This window comes from Centrocercus urophasianus, unplaced genomic scaffold (assembly GCF_019232065.1).
Source record: "Centrocercus urophasianus isolate 14NV4802_14NV808 unplaced genomic scaffold, USGS_Curo_1.0 seq_17, whole genome shotgun sequence".
Taxonomy (NCBI): domain Eukaryota; kingdom Metazoa; phylum Chordata; class Aves; order Galliformes; family Phasianidae; genus Centrocercus; species Centrocercus urophasianus.
Genome location: NW_024884722.1, coordinates 2,610,982 through 2,628,105, shown reverse-complemented (window position 1 = coordinate 2,628,105; position 17,124 = coordinate 2,610,982). Strand labels below are relative to the sequence as shown.

The 17,124-nt window shown below is 42.5% G+C and overlaps 2 protein-coding genes across 7 annotated transcripts in view; both read right to left on the bottom strand.

The window, feature by feature from the left end:
* Nucleotides 1-1,265, bottom strand: part of ADAM12 (ADAM metallopeptidase domain 12) — a 178,632-nt gene extending 177,367 nt beyond the window's left edge. The window contains exon 1 of one of the 2 annotated variants that reach the window (XM_042818662.1): nucleotides 1,198-1,265. The gene's annotated coding sequence lies outside the window, so the exon portion shown is untranslated. Of the gene's footprint in view, nucleotides 1-479; nucleotides 576-1,197 lie in introns of those variants that run through there. The other variant, XM_042818661.1, reaches the window with a different exon arrangement.
* Nucleotides 1,266-2,346: 1,081 nt separating this feature from the next.
* Nucleotides 2,347-17,124, bottom strand: part of CUNH10orf90 (chromosome unknown C10orf90 homolog) — a 62,202-nt gene continuing 47,424 nt past the window's right edge. For 4 of the 5 annotated variants that reach the window (XM_042817668.1, XM_042817672.1, XM_042817670.1 and 1 more), the window contains exons 5-9: nucleotides 15,114-15,298; nucleotides 14,219-14,405; nucleotides 4,672-4,735; nucleotides 4,176-4,275; nucleotides 2,347-3,264 (exon numbers count right to left, since the gene is read on the bottom strand). In XM_042817668.1, coding sequence (XP_042673602.1) covers nucleotides 3,226-3,264; nucleotides 4,176-4,275; nucleotides 4,672-4,735; nucleotides 14,219-14,405; nucleotides 15,114-15,298 — 575 coding nt within the window. In that variant the 3' untranslated portion in view covers nucleotides 2,347-3,225. Of the gene's footprint in view, nucleotides 3,265-4,175; nucleotides 4,276-4,671; nucleotides 4,736-14,218; nucleotides 14,406-15,113; nucleotides 15,299-17,124 lie in introns of those variants that run through there. The other variant, XM_042817673.1, reaches the window with a different exon arrangement.

Below are 17,124 nucleotides of genomic sequence, written 5' to 3'. Positions count from 1 at the left end.
TTTGGAGAAGCAACTATTGGTTTGCACACACGTACACAGGAAAATATTTGGGTGTAAGATAAATCCCCAGAATATTGTAACTGTCATCACTTTACATTGCAATGACTTTCAGCCCCTAAGGATGTGTTCTGTTGGTGGCAGGTGGATGGTTGGACTGGATGATACTGGTGGTCGTTTCCAACCTTGGTGATTCTATGATTCTGTGATTCCTGGCAGATGAAATGAATGATGCCAACATGCAAACTATTGCTGTGCCCTGCACACCCAAAACAGCTTTTGTTCCACAGGTGTGGGCTCCATTTTTACCAGTGCAAAACTTTAGCTTATCCCAAGCCTGCAACTTAACTCTATTTACAGCCTTGTGAAGGAGAAAGCTGAGTTGGTGAGCCTGAGCACCCCCAAACCATCTCACCGTTAGCAACACTCATCAAATGCTGTTCTGCACTCACACACACACCAGGAGCGAGAAAACAACTCACCAAGGGGCCGAGGAACAAACAGCAGTGCCTACCAAAAGCAGTGCTAATCCTTGTGCAGTTGTACCCACAGGAAAACATGCCCCTCCTGGAGTGTGTGGGTTGTGTGCCAACAGCCAGAGAAACTGCATCCAAAGAGAAGGAGAATTCCAGCACTCAGCACGGGTGATCTCCAGCACAGGCTGGGAGCTGTCTGTACAGCATGCTATCCAGTGGTGAATGCGTTCTTTATTTTGAAATGCCTGCAAGTCCGAAGCAAAATTATGCCAATTTTGTCCCTAGCTCTACAGTTTATTAAGTTGGTGCCTACTTGTACAGGGCTAAGCCTGTGAGGCTCATGTTTTTCTGAAGTAATATTTTCCTGTATAATCTATTTTCTATTACAATGACTTGACTGTAGAGCTGAAATGAGAGCCAGGATTGTTTTCTGGATATGTTATCAGATACTTTCTTTTCTAAGGCCCAGAAAGAGAAATTAAGTTTACAACAGAGATCACTTCTCCTACTTGGAAGTGAAGGTTTCGTATCCCATAAAGCATTCCCAGACAGTGATTTGTGTCAAGCATTTTGCTCACTGGGTATACCCCTAAGCTTATTCATAGGAGAAAACTTCCACCTCACATTGCTACATATTTGTCATGAATAAAACTGCATTTGAAGAAAAATGAAAACATTTCAAAATACCATTCTACAAAGCCAAAAGATTTTGTGAACAGCATACCTGCTTTTAGATGGCAAGAAGGTGGAGAAACCAATGAGCCAGGGGATGTGAAGATGCAGCAAGCCAACGTGGTACCATCCTGAGGATGGTCAGCAGAGATGACAGGAAACCAAGTGCCTTGAGAGGTGTCCTGCCCCAGGCAGCATGCTGATGGGGTGCTGAGGAGCAGAAAGCAGGCTGAGCCATCACCCCTCGGCTATCACATGCTTTGTTTCCATACCGGACTTGCAGTCATGCCTTTCTATCAAGGATGAGCTCCTCTGTTTGGTGAGAGGTGGCACTGGGCACAAACTAGAATGTGAGCTCTACCTGGAAGAAAGGTGGAAGCATCCTTCTGGTCCAGGCTAGGAGGTTACATGTGTTCACACTACTAAAACCCATCGCTGTGTGGTGGAGGCCCTCCTGTCTGAGGCAGGCCATGTGCTCCTCCTGGAGAGCAGCAGAGGGATCGGTGAACCCAGAGGGGAGCAGACCCAGCAAGCAGCTGAGCTGAGGACCCTGAGGGACGTCCTTTTTGCAGTTCCTTTTGCAAGTTCCTCAGCTTGGAGCCATGTGTGGTCCAGCCCTGACTTCAGTCCCCAGTACTGCACTACTGGCTTGGTTGAAGACTTGCTCTGGGGACAAGCTCTGGCAGTTCCTCTCTCATAGCAAGCACTGCCTTACCTCGTGTGTCCTCTTGAAATGTACTGAACCAATTGTTGTGTACTTAAAAATATCTATCTGGTATGCAGTACATTTATTCAATAAATATCTTCTCCGTTAGCAAAAATAACATCATTAATGCCACCTTACAAACCAGGAAGCTGAAACACAAAGAGGAAAAGCAATGCATTAGAGAGGATCCTGGGGGGCCAGCACAAGTCATGCAGCTGGAGGCCATCGGGGCAGCCAGCGCTCCGCTCACAAACATCGCTCTTCCAGAAAAGCTGACCTTGCATCTTGGGCTGGATTAGCAAAATAAAGCACAGATAGCAAAGGCCAACTTCCAGCCTCGTTTGAACACACTCTATGGAGTGTTTGTGCAACAGAGGTTAACGCTTGCAATGATTTTTTAGCATAGGATTTGTGGCAGACAAAGGCGTGAGTTCTTGAGCACTTTCAATAATTGTGTTATTTTTAACAGTACCAAATAAAAACACAACAGTTGGATAAATATTATATTCATATTTTATTCCATAAATAAATTCCATTGGTTTTAAGCTGGTTGTTTTTACTTCCAAAATGTACAAATAAAGATTTAAATATTTTTGAAGGAAACATTGCAGATGGTTTTAGTTCTGCAGTTTTGATGCAAACATACTTCTTGGCACGGCTTCTTAATTTGCCATTTCTATAAATACTTAATGCTTGCAAAAGTGAAGTAAAATACATATTAAATTGAAAAACACAAATAAAAGAGTTAAGACTGAAATTTTAAATATTGCTTTTTAACAGGTAAACTTGCTATGCGAATGCACTACATAAACAGGAGTAGAGTCCTTCAGAGAGCTCCAAGATTGGTCCCTTTTGGTATGTTAAGTATTAATGTGAAACTGCTGCTGCTACGATTATGTGGTAATGCTATTTCAGCTAGTTTCTAAACATAACAAATAATGATATTCGTTTTTCTTTAGTTCAAGGATTTAACTCACAGGAAATCAATTAATAGAATACTTCAGAGAAATAAGCTCCTCAGGTCTTTTAAACCCGGCTCTATTGCTACGGAGATGTATACTTTGAAACAGATTAAGATAAATAACACCACTGTAATTCGGTATTTGCATTAAAAATTCTTAAAATTATTTCCTCTGGGTACACTGACCATAAGTTGATGCTCTGAAACAGCTGTGCCTTTTTTTAGACTGCCTTGCTTACTTGAAAGTTGCCTTAAAATTTCAACTGAAATATAAATGATCTTTCTTTTTATATAAGGCGCCAAAGATAAGAAAAATACCTTCACGTTATTAAGATAACTGCAAGTTTTATGGCTTATCTAACAGTCAAAAGCATTGGAGATCCAATTACGATGATAGGCAAGAGAATCCTTTGTCATTCGGTTTTCCTTTGAAGGAGCTGGTCCAGTAATTGCTGGGAAGGAAAGAAAAACAGCCTTAAGATGGGGTTAAAAATCATGAGGTGAAGAAGGAACCTTCAGTGATGCTGTGAGGTGGCACAAGACTCCTCAGATCTATCAGCTCAGATCTACCAGCTACGTTACTCACAAAATGAAAGCACTGATAGCTTTTCCATCTCGGGCAGGAGCAGCGTGGTTACACGGAGGAGCACACAGCACTTCAACAAGGAAAAGCCATTAGGTGTGGATGGCATGGTGCAGGATCACCTGGCAGTGCCTCAGATCTGCACCTAGATTAATTGTGCTCAGGTAGATTTCTGCTAGGATAAATTACTCCTTTTTAAAAACTAAACGCCTTAGGTGCATGAGGCTCAGCTGTTAATGCTACATCTTAAGCAGAACCTAATGCTAAGAACAAGACCATCAGCTCTTGGAGTTTGCACATGCTAGCACAGGTACCCCTAGAGCTTCATGGACCTCTCCCAAGAACCTGCCCCTCTGGGAGCACTGCTGCAGGGCTGTGGGCTTTGCTAGACAGAAAGACTATCATGCTAAACACTGCAAAACAGCAAGGCTTGGTGGCCGAGAGCTTTACCTCACCATAGTTGAAGGAGGGAGGTTTTAGGTTGGGTATCAGAAGGAAATTCTTTACTGTAAGAGTGGTGAGGAGCTGGCCCAGGCTGCCCAGAGAGGCTGTGGATGCCCCATTCCTTGTTCAAGGCCAGGTTGCATGGGGCCCTGGGCAGACTGGTGTAGTATTAGATACGGATATGGTGGCCCTGCATGTGGCAGGAGCGTTGGAGCTGGATTATCCTTGAGGTCCCTTCCAACCCAAGCCATGATTGTATGATTTACAAGCAACGGTCAGACATTCATCCTGTAAAGCAGCAAAGAAGGCTTATGGACCCGCACTGTGCATCGTTACCTTTTTAAAGATCTCCACGCGCATTCTGTTGCTCTGGATGATTATCCGCTTCTGTTTTTCCTCTTGCTTCTTTTTTACTTCAGGTAAATTGTCATAAATCCTGGAATGAAGTTAGAAGGTTAACTTCACACATCATCCCCAGGACTTGCAAGTAACTGGTAAATCTCTCCAATGCAATTCTTGGCATTACCAAGTATTTCCAAGTACCCAAAGTAGATCCGTGACACAGAACAAGTATGATAAATTATTGATGATAATGTTACAAAAATCTGACTTTTTGAAAAACATTGCTCATTTTGGACTAAGGAATAAGATGAGATGGGTTACCTCCATGCAGCATCTCAATTCTGGGGAAGCTTCTAACGGGCTCAGTGGATTTGGTTTACAGCAACACGGTTCAAAACAGAATGTGGCCTGAATGCTAGCCCTCCTAACCTAGCCTCCAGTGTGAGGCAGCAGAGAATAGGATTGAAGACTGAACTCCAGTGGTTTGTACCTTTTGGATCTCATGTGCATCTCCTTCTCCGGAATGAATCTTTCCTTTGGTTTGAAGAGGTTATCTGGCAGAGGGAAAACAAAGTTAAGCAGAGGAACCTGTGTCTTCTGAAATTTTAAGCCTCACATCTCATTCAGTCATGATCTGAAATTCCTGATTAGACTTCTCTTGGTTTAAGCTCAGATACGTATCTCTGTAAGTTGGTGGAAAGGCTGAAAAACTACATCTGGAGCTGAATTGGATCCCAGGACTGCCCTGTGGAAGGGGAAGGACGGATAAACCCACAGCAACCAGCACTGTTCCTTTATTTTAAATGCATACAACTTCTGTCATTGCCACATGCAGCAGTGTACACTGATGTTCAGCCAGGCAGCAGCCACCAGTGCTGCTGTACCAAAGGACCCAGACAGGCAACTGCATGCATCCAGCAAACCATATCCCCTGCTGATGTCTGCCAGGAAGCTGGCCAGGCACGAGCATTTCCATTTCAATTTACACTTAGTTTGCGGGGCGGTGTGTAATTATGCCAAGCACTAAGAGGAAGAAAATTGTATTACTTTTTGCTGATCAGCTATGAGGGTATTTGATATAATTCCAATCAGCATGGGAAATTATTACTGATCTTCATAGTCGGTGGGTCCCAGGAATAGGTAATTTTAGCATCTTTGCTAAAATGGTCTCTGAATGGGAAGGCATGCCTGGGAAGGACACAAACGGCACAGAGGACAGGGTATGGTGCCCTGCAAGTCTTGGTAAGCTGAGAGGCAAAGGTATTTGCAAGTGCCTCTGCAGAACATATGTATAAGATAAATATGTGTGCAAAGCTTTAAGCACTTCCATTTGCCAAGGAAGTTTAGAAGACATAATATATATCACAGCAGGCACCACGTCGGCCTCTTTCTGCCATCTCACTGAAGAGACAAAATACAATAATCAAGGCAAGGAAATAAATACAGAGAATAATTTGTTCCAGAGCTGCCCGGTGCAGACGCTGGCCCAGAGCAAAGCCAGCCACCGCTACCCAAAAAAGCCCCCTTCCCCAGCAGGTCTGCTTCCCCGCTGCTGAAGACACCAAATGTTTCGGGGATATTTATGGAAGTTGTCCTAGCAACCAAACAGCCTCAAGCAGGGGATGGGGCTACACCCAGAGGCAAAGCTGTGCTCGGATTACCGCCTTGCTCAGGAAAACGGCCGCGTGCCCTCGGAGAATGCTGCTGCATCTCAGCAAAAATAAAAGGGAGATGTGCAGCAGCCTCTATTCTGTTCCAGCACCGTTTTTAGGATACGAATTTCGAAGGAGGACTGGGACTGCCTTTCCTCCACGTGGTGGTTATCTGCTCTTAGTCACTAATACTGCATCTCAGTAGACACGAGCAACATGCTCGACTGACTGGGAAAATACAATTTGCCTTTTGTTTAGTACTGTTTTTATGCTCATTTTTATGCTCATTCATTTAAAAGGAATGAACACTTGGATGCTCAAATAATCCTTAGACACAGAGGAGCAGATTGTTGCTGTGACCCAGACAGACCTGGTGGGGCAGCAGGGACCTGGTGGCACCAGCTTACTGGGACCAGTGTGGATCCCAGCATGGTGCCCTGCTGCTCGAGGCTGCAAACCTCATTTGGCAGCTCAGGATTGCAGGACGCATCCCTTCCCCAAGGCATCCTCTAACCCAGACAATGGCATAGGATCACGGCAGGGAGTTGGAACTGGATGATCTTTGAGGTCCTTCCAACCCAAGCCATCCTATGATTCTATGATTTCCAGGAAAAAAAAAAAAAAAAAAAAAAGCTGCTATGGGTATTATTTTTCTCCTTTTTTTTTTCCCCCTGAATAAAAGCTGTTAATGACACATTAGCACTTTGAGTCTAACACTCTCCAGATGATACAGAAATGGATCTGAAAGGCGTCAGACTCATCTCTGTCTGCAATTTGGATGGGAACTCCATGCGTGGCTATGTCAAAGATTTCAAAAGCAAGATTAAAAAGGGATCACGGGGAAAAGCCTCCGAGAAAAATTATAAATCTACCTTGGTTGTAAATATACCCTTTGTGAAGCAGTACAGAGTCAGAAAGTTTAGACATAGGTAAGTTTACACACATGTAAATGTTTGCGTGGTATCTCCTCGCTCACTCTCAGGTCTCTATGTAATAGAAAAAAATCACCTATAAGAAAAAAATCAGTGCTAAACCTCGAGGGATTTTAGGATAAGAATTCTAGAATAAACTGAAAAATCAATAAAAATGTTTTAAATGAGAAAATTAACCAATATTTAAATGTGTCTGCTGTTTTTACGTTCAATACTGAACACATATTTCCATCTGGAGGAGCAGCACAGATTGAGAGCTATAATAACCTCCCAAGAACACCATGAAGATCTGAATTAACTTCCTTCTTATTGAATGAAGGCCCAAGTTGGACATAAAGTCGAAAATTCCCCAAGTTCACAGCCTTCTAGGTTGCATTTTATCAAAGTTCCTTATCAGATCTCATAGCCCTGTATTGCTTTTGGAGAAAACTGTGCTGAAAGATAAACAAGAAGGGCTTTCAAAACAGATATTTGGTATTTCCAGTGATGCAACACAGTCTTAAGAAAGAATAACAGTACAGACAGACGGGCATGAAACATTTCACTGGTGTTTTAGTCAAACCCTGTCAAGACAGTGAGCTTCCAGCATTTACACCAATGACGCAACGTGCAACAGTGGTCTGCAAGGTCTCCAGAGCAGGAGAAAGAAGCTACTTCACCAAGTTGTAAATGAAATTAAATGGGTCAACAGTGTAATATATTTTAACTCATACTGAACTGCACCACAGACAGGATGAGCAACAAACCTGCTTGGGAAGTTATTAAGAGTAACAAAATTTATCAAGGGCTAAACTCTGCCCATCAGAACATATATGTATATATAACTCCCCTAATAAAAATGTGAATTCTCAAGGTGTTAGGAGCTAGCACATATCCTTTGAGGATGTGTTGCCAGTTCCTGAAAAGCCAGGCAATGATAATGATGATTCTCTACTTCAGCTGATTTTCACTCAACTAAAAAAATCAGTCACCAAAAACCCATTTGCCCAGAGAAGTTCTAAGATACTTTAGGCTTTTTTTTTCAAACACTGCTTCTCACATCAACAGTCCACAAAGAAACAAATTAACCTTGAGTCTAAGATAAATGCCAAGGTGACATTCAGCTCAGCATGCCCACAGCATTTGGCAGTGAATTCATCCAGAGAAATGAACTAGTACCCACACCCAGAGATGTAGGCAGTTTTGCACGTTGCATGTCAATGACTTCAGGCAGTAAATGACTTCATCTGCAGTCAACAGATGAGCTTTTGCTATAAGAAAATGCAATAAGCCATTAGTTAAAGGTTTGATGGCAAGAGTGCCTGGACTTTCTGCTCATCTCCGTAAAATGCTGAAGCTGAACAATGGTCCTTCTCCCAAGAGGAGCCACAGGCAGGTGGTTTGTGGGTTTTCCAACTCTCTGTGTCTGACCTACACTATAGCTATCAAGACTACTTCAGAAAAAAAATAAATTAATTAGCATCTCACTTGGCTTTCCTAATTCGTTCATTCATTCTTGTTTGACTAAAGCATATAGCACTGAAGAGCCCACAGTTTCATTAAAAAAAGCCACATTATTAGTGAAGAAAACATGACAGATCTACGTAAACTGATCAAAAGGTTTATTTCATCTTTGGTAAAACTTGCAACGGCTTCTCAATCTTGATTTCTTTAGTTTCAGTTTCTAATCATGGATCAAATCTGACCTTTTACTCCTCGATTAAAAAATCCATCATTGAAAATTCAGTTTTCAATTTGGCTACTTCAGGACCATAATGAAATTATCCCCCAGCAAAGTGACTGAACTTTGTAAGTCACCCGCTACAATGTGCGCCGTTTCAACGCCGTAATTATCCTCACAGAAAACTTCGTATTTAAAGACTTCCCAATTTATCTCCACCTTCCTTGACACCACACCTTGGGAGGTGGACCCCTTCTGCAGAGGGGCCTCTCTCAGATGCTCCCCCTATTGCAAGCAGCTCCAGAAATCCACAAAAAAAAGCTTTTATCTGCCTGAAAAGCTTTCTGAAGAGCTGCCTGGACTTCCTCTACTCGATACTAATTGGCAATGTGATCTAACATACTTTGAAAGGCTTCTGACCTCAGTCTTGCTTATAATTGCCCTTTTTGCTCATCTCCCTGAGCTCTCCCATCCCCTTCCCTCCTCCTCTCCTGTTACTATCACCTCGCACAGATGCTGGCTCTCTCCCCACCGTTCACAAGGATGAGGGCACGGAGGGGACATGCCCCACTCCCTGCACCTATGTCCTTCCCTGCTGTCACAGAGGGTCCTACGTCCCCCGAAGCCAGTGCCCTGCAAGGTGCTGCCTGGGTCTATGTGACTCACAGGCGCTGCCGCAATCAATATGATGAATAATAATATCATAAAAATAGGTCATTCCTCTTCCTAATTCAATTACCGACTGCAGCTTAATCTTTATTCAGAACTGTCAGCCTTAACCAAGTGGCCAGGTGCCAACAGGATCAGCAGTGCTACTGCCAGCTATGAATATTGACAGGGAAAAGAAACCTGAGAAATGGCAAACCTGAAGTCATACGCAAGCAGAATTGTGCAGGTGGATGCAAACATTTCATCAGCCACCAACGGCATCTAAAGGCCACAAGGATGGACTTCTACAGCTGCAGGAATTGCTAGCTGCACACTTAGGGCATGTTCTCCAATTGCCATCTTCTCTCCCCACTGAATATGCAGTCCAAACAATAACCTCCCTGGTGCAGAGCTGCTTGTGAATCCAGCACTTTGAAAACACAAATAGCAATCCTTGCCCTCCAGGCTTCTGCCATTACAGTAAGGCTACTTAGAAAGGTTTAGAAGCGTGGGTAAGGAGGTATAAACTTGTTTCCAATACATTACTAAAGATACAGGATTTGGAATAATACTGGATGCAAATCTAAAGAAACACAGCAGGCACATCAGTAGGGGTTGGCTTTCCACTTACGATGCCATTTCCAACCAACCATCACACTCCCAAAGGAAAGCAAAATGGAAGGTATGAAAAAACCCATACATGCCTGAGAAAATTTTTTAAACCTCTGAAAGTGCTTGTGTACTCTAAGATCAGAAGGCTGTTCATTATGCAGATTTAAAGGCCTATAAACAGCTGGTAGTCCTGTCACTGAAGTAATTACATTACGGTTTTTGAGATTTAAATCCAGTTATTTGAACATTGTTTCTATTCAGTTCGTCACAGTGGGATCTCTAATTTGTTCGACATAGTCAACAGTAGAGTAGTCTATCTTGGACTAATTAGCACACTTGAAATGTAGCAGTACACATTACCCAGCACAAAGGCTAGCACAAGAGTTGCAGGTTCTTTGCCTTCAAAGTGCTCTTGTGACAGTAATGTCTTCTGTGGGATAAATATTTCTGTTTTTCTAAGATTACCTTCAGCATTTTGTAAGGTCTTGTTCATGAATTACAGTTAAAAATGGTAAACAACTTGGATTTCAGAGGTTTTTTGAGAATGAGAAGGTAAATGCAAGCGGCACAGATGTTGGTATTTATACGGAAATGAAGCTGAATGCCAGCTCTTTCTTTCTCCTTCAAGAAACTCTAAGTTGTAACAACACTGCCAAAACATTGGATATCTAATAATTTCATGTTATTAATAAGGACATTTAGGCTGATGGAACAATCTATCAGAAAAATATTTTTGATGGTCATGGCTCTTTGCTTTGGGTGACATTGATATAAAAGATGCAAGTCAGGAGTGAAAAAACAAACTGATTTTGGAGAGATCAAGCAAAACAGCGATGACTCTACAAAGTGCAGAAGAGAAATATCTCAGGCTGCAGTTCCACCCCCATTTACACCCAAGTAAGAGCTGGCTGCTGTCTGATGGGGCAGTCCCACCTTGATTGCTTTCTGCATAGACTGCATATGGGGAAGTAGGCCAGCGAATGTCTTCCAGGGGTGGAAAATGAACAGGATAACTCATGTTACTGACGATGCTTGTGGTGTGTATGCTGCAGTGTGCTGCTCTGTGAGCGCCTTGAAGGTACTCAGAAATGCTCCTCCTGCCCAGCCACTAATGTGCCTACAATCAGTGCTTGCGGCCACTCCAACGGGTTCAGTGGAAATTACACTCCTCAGACAACAAACCGTTATGAAAAAGATCTCTGGAAAATGCAGGAGGGTGTGCTGGCAGCGAGCCCTCAAAGCCATAAAGACCTCTCCACACATCCCAGAGACAAGAGAAAAGAGGAAGCTATCAGATGGAAAAGAAGCAACCACAGGATCACACCCTGAGGCCTGGGGCTGCCATCAGTACTGTGCTGTGTACTTAAGCACATTTCCAGGTCATCATTTTACCCTCCTGGGTTCTTAATTTCAAATGGCGTTTCCAAACTGTAAAAGAGCAGATTGCTTTTGAGACAAAGATGCCTGCAGGTGGGCTGGATTTGGCAGGACTTTTCAGATGAGCAGGAGGGAGGAACATCAGCAATAGTACCAGCTGAAATACCAGAGGCTGTGAGGAGGTGGCAAAGCCACTGTCCTGCACGCTCAGAAGTGTTTGGTGCCCAAATCCTATGACTTCTAAGATGCTGACATCTAACAGCTGCTTGGGCTGCAGTAACACCACCTACATCACAGCCACCAACCTGTGTCCCCAGCTTGGTCTGGCGTCACAGCTGCTCCTGGACAACAACCAATTTACAAGCAGCGTACCCAGAGATGGATACGGCATTCAGGACTGTGTGTTTGGATCTACAGGCTACCTACCAGATATAGGATGATATTTGTCCTTTTCCAGGCGCTTTGTGCCCCACACAAACCCCAGGCTCTCAGGCATAAAAGCTACCTATGAAACAGTGCCATAGACAGGGATGTATGCCACCATGTTGCCTTTGCTCGACCAGTTTGGTGTTGTTGCTGCAGGGGTATGGTACACAAGCAGCCTGTGAGCATGCTTTGGGAATGGCTGGGTACCAGCAGAGCCATAAAAATGAGAAGCTGGCAGCAAGGGAGGTGATGCTGCTCTCTCACTATCTCCCACCTTGCCTCCTGATCAGCTGTGCTTGATGAGCTGGAGCAGCCACTTGATGAAATGAAAACCCAAAGAGGGAATCCTAGTTTTAAACAATAAAAGGAAATGAAGCGCTTGATAGGTCAGCTCTGATCCAGTTTAAGCACTGGAACGGGGCTGGAGGTGACATTCCAGGAGTGACATGGCTGCTTGCACCCACAGCCTCCCTTGCTCCAGGTTATATGTGAAAAGGCATCTTCAAGTCGCCAGGATTTTGCTGTCCACTTCTCAACCAAACTGGATTTGCGTTTGTTATCTGAACTATAGCTTCATTCTCCTTTTTTTAATTATTATTATTTAATTTTCATTGCTTTAAAGGCACATTTTACATGCTAAAATAGCCTTTCAGATAATACGGAGTAATGATGACAATACATGACAACTTCTCCTCCTTTCTACCTGCAGGATGGGCAGAAGGAAACGTAAGAGCCATGACCCCATTGGGACAGACTGTTTCATCATCAGAGACATTAGCAGGACACAGGCAGCCAGCACCCTTGGTGAGCACACAGGGGAATCCCTTGGCTCTTCTGTGAGAGGGAGCATGGCCAAAACATTCAGGAACATCTGTACTAAACAAAGATCCCATACTCTGGGACTCATTAGTGATACTAATCCTTCTGCACAATAGCATCCACAAGGAGAAGTCTAAAATACCAACTGTCAGGACTCAGAGCAAATTAAATATGCTCTGAACGCTCCTACACAGCCCTCTGAACTGCAGCCCACACAGTTGTGCTTTATCAGCAATCTAGGATTTACAGCATTAATTACAGTTATACTCCAACAACAGACTTGTGACACTTCTGTCATTACAAAAATATTAAGATCTTACAAATAGGAAATTACACTTGGCTACGTGAAGGCAAATGAGTTATGGAAACTAAAGATTCTCTTTAGACAAATTTATCTTTAATGACCAACCACTAAGAGAGGGAAATAGTAATTTACTTGAGTGATTAATGAATATATTTCAATCTTATGCTTTTATTGCTCATTAAACAAGCATAAAAATTAATCATCATTTAAGAAGAAAGGTTTAACCTTTCAACTTCTTGTATCACCAAGTGTTTACAGAGCGGTTTGGGGGGGCTTTTTAAGACGACAACCAAAGAAAGAGATATGTGCCACTTCTTCTGAGCAGAATGACAAACTCTTCCCAGTGAGGGAGCTCAGTTGGGCTGGCACAGTGCCCCAAACTGACTGCAGCTGAGCAGTGCATCCCCGAGCCATTCGAATCCAAAGTAATTAACCCTGGATAATTGAAGTGCTGAATGAATTTTATCAACTCTTTAAAAGGTACTTCATCTTCTTTGCTTTGTTTACATGTGCTTATTTAGCTCTTACTATAAATCCCATTATGTATGTAAGATAGGTTCCATCACATGACATCAAACGGCATACATGTAGTGATAGAAAATACTATTCCCCAATATAAAGCATGCCAAGGGAAATAAAATAGTTTTGAGGGGTACAAGCAGAGCTGGTGTAGTCTTAATGACCACGAAGTTGTGGAATTCCATCACTTCCTCATTGAAAGACTTGGCAGGTGTTACCAGTCATTGCAAATCATTTGCCTATCACCATCTTTTCGATCACTCAGGGGGATTTTTGCTCGATCATGCTTTGTCAGAAGAAGAGATGAAGACAACCTTAACTGTAATATGGCTATTTAATGTTTTCAGATGTTTTATTGTTCAGTAGAATAACATGGCTGTAAAGAGCCACAAGTTTAAATCCAAAAAGTAATTTAAATAGCCTTTTTTTTTAAATTAGTTAACTGAATTAAGGAAAATCCAGATGGCAATTAATAAGAAAAAAAAAAAATTGCATGTGATTTGTTTACCATGTTGTGCTTAGGTAAGATTTGCAGGGATGCTGTTGTAAGGGAGCTCCTGGATATTGAGGGCAATAAAACAGCCTAATCATTAGGATGTTGCAGAGTTTAGATGCATCAATTTATGCCTTGCATCCAGCTGCTGGGCAGACAAACCCACCTTCACCAGCTCACTGCTGAGGGCTTCACGTGTCAAGTGGTGAGACTACACACGATGCTGCTAAGACCCAAACACCACCTGTCCTCCTGCCTGAGACTCCCCACTCCAGCCTTTCTGTGAGCTGTGGTAGGTACAAAATGTCAGTGATGCTTCTCTACAACAAGCAGAAACCTGTACCATGCTGAAGAACACAACTGTTTGTGGTAATGACAAAACGTGGCCAAGGAAGGCTGCCATGGACCAGAGATAACACCTGCTCACTAACCCTACCCTTACAATTCAGAGACCTCATTCTCTGAGCATCACGACTGACAGTGGAAATAGGAGCAGCAGGTTTCACATCTGTTCCCATCAATACCGAAATATCAGACACGAGTCAGGGTTTGAAGAACAGCTCCAGACCCATTAACTGGTCACAACACAACTTACCGCTAAGTGGGTCAGGAACAGTGTATTGCTTTTTTTTGTTTGAAGTGGATGCTGAGGAAAGCTTGCGGGGTGTGCTCACTGGTGCATCACTCTGCTGGGCTTTCCTCTGCTGCACCATATGTTCCAGTTTCTTCAGCCTTTCTTGCGAACGGGAAATGAAGTGAGGCTTATGGATTTCTAGTGCTTCCTAAATAAAACAGAGAAACCACTTTGTTTTAGAAAAAGGAAGAAAAAAGTTGTGGTATTCATCTAGCTGAGTTCAGTAAGAGATTCCCTGTACAAAAAGCTCACAAACCGCCTTCCTATCTGCCTTTGCTCCCTTCCATTGTAAGAAAGGTGCTCTGGCACGTACCTTTCCTCGTCAAGTAAAGGAGAAAATTTCTGGGGAAAAAGAACACTTTTAGAAGACTTATCCGAGAGGTTTCAAATTACTTTTATGCTATCCGTATTCAAGTTCTTGGTATTTTGCCTATTTCTTTGTCTCACCACATGCCTGAAGTAGCTTGTCACTGTCTGTTCACAAACTTTTCCATTTTCTTAGGTTATCATGCAGATACTCCTGTGGATGATCCAGAAGGATTGTGTTTTCCAGTCAAGGTTTGGGAATGTCTCAGTACAGAGACCAAGAACAAAGGTTCATCTGCAACTTGCACTGGACCAGAAGGAAAGCAGGTCTGCTGCTGGGGCTTGGTGCAATCCTGGATCCTAGCCATGAGTAAGGCAGCCCCAACTAGTCTCAGCAACTAATGAAAGTGACCAAAATTCACCCAAAAGGAGAACAGTGAAGGAAATGCCAACTTCTACCCACAGCCAGTTCCCACGAAGCAACAATCATCCAGGAAGAAAGAAATCTCTCGAAGCCCACATTAACACCAACAACAAATGGGTGTTTTACCTGCAGTGTCAGTGGGGCTGGTGAACCCTTCTCAGGCTCGGAGCCAACACCTGGCTCCATGAGCACGCTGTGTGTCCCATAAGTGCCACCTGGCCAGCAGGCTGAGGACATGGCTTCCTGGCTGGCTTGCGCCTGCTCCTCCTCCTTCTCCATTTTGCCACTTGAACCACAGGACTGGCAATCACCTTCAAGAGATTTAAAAGTTCATTAAGAGCGCGCGGTTAATTTCTTATTGAATTCTCCACCTCATTAGACAGAGAGGGCAATTTCAGAAATAAGAATGCCGAGGTATTATTAATAGGCCTCATTAAGCAGAATAGATCAAATCTAACCATGGGTGCTACTCGCTGCCCTGTGACACCCAGAGTATCTTTCACATTAAGCCAGACATGGCACAGAGGTGTAATTACACTGCTCTGATGCTCAGCCCGTTTGCTGGTAGCCACCTCCCAAAAGCAAGACGCTTCTAAACACAGTTACATCACAGAAAGCAGAAGACATCCCTCTGCAGCTCACAGTTTACTTCAATTTATTGCACAGACTGCATGAAATAACGTATTGTTATGGGCCTTAATCACATAACATTTTTCTTGGGCCGTACTGAGGATTTCATAAACCCTACTCTTGTTTTTACTTTGCTGATAATATGGTTTGCTTTCTATCACTTCTACATTTTCATTAGCTAGTGGAATGACTCCATGAAGAAAACTAATAAACCAGGGCTTAATATGCATTATAGCACATTATTATGAAAGCTGTCAATTCGCAAAGTCCCGAATCGAGAAAAACATTGATTTTCCACTCCTAGAATTATGCTTTACTGCTCTACAACTGATATTTTCTGCACAAGTTAGGGTCGAAAGAGGGAATTAACTCAAAAATCAGACAGTTGATATGTTTAAAAAAAGTGACAGAATTAGACATAATCAAAAATAACAAATTAACTTCAGGTCCATATGCACTATTTTGAGAAGTCACACTGAAGTACTTCTTCCTTGCCAAATAATTTGATTTCTAGAACTAAACATCTGGGAATAAAGCCCATTACTGTTTTATTTCAATTTTTGGTTACAATAAGCTTAAAGTATTTTCCTCTTTATGACATATTGTACATATTATATTGTACTTAGAAAAAAGAAAAGTTAAAATAGTCTGTTTGGGGTACATCCGCCTTATAAAAGCTTGAGCTGCTCTTCCTCTCTAATATTGTTCTTCTTAGCATAACTCATTTTGGACAAAAAAAAGTTGAAACCTGTGACATGAAAATTAAGCTCCAAGTGAGTCTAGTTTTCAGAGGTGTCAATTAACTTTAACAGATCTGAGTGGATGCTTCACTTTCATAAAACAAAGATATTTCCAGCTAATGAAATGGCACAGTTTAATTTCTGGCACCAAAAGCAGAGCAAGAGCTGCTCTCACCTGAATAGGTGTTACGTTTAGTAGCTTTATAGTCAGTAATAAAAATGGTTTCCCTACCTGACTACAAAACAGCCACTGCCACCACCACCAACACAAATCTACCTATAACCCGCTGCCTATAACCAGTTGTCTTCTGCAAAACTCCATGCATGAATTCAATTTCCTGTGCCATCTCCATTTTAGCTTTTTGAGTAAACACGAGAAGACATCCACATAGTGCTGAATTCGAAGAAAGTATGTTTTAAGTGCTGGAACCTTGCTGATAAGCAATCGTGAAACCTTTTTCTTTCCATGAAAATCTCTCCAAACAAGATATTTCATGCTATGACTGTGTCCCAGGTAGTTCAGGCTGTCGTATCACAGGAAAAAGAAAAGGAGATTGCAGAAGTAAAACCGAACAAGGTTGTAAAATAACCTCACAGTGTTTCTTCATTGGGCTGAGAATGATTGACACAGCAGTCGTAACATTTTCTCAGGATTTTCTTGAATCTCCTCACAAAGTAAACCCATCTTTCTCATTTTCATTTTGTTTTCTATTAACCATAGCAATGTATACAGTTTGATTAGTTGATGTGATCTCTTGCTAGATGAC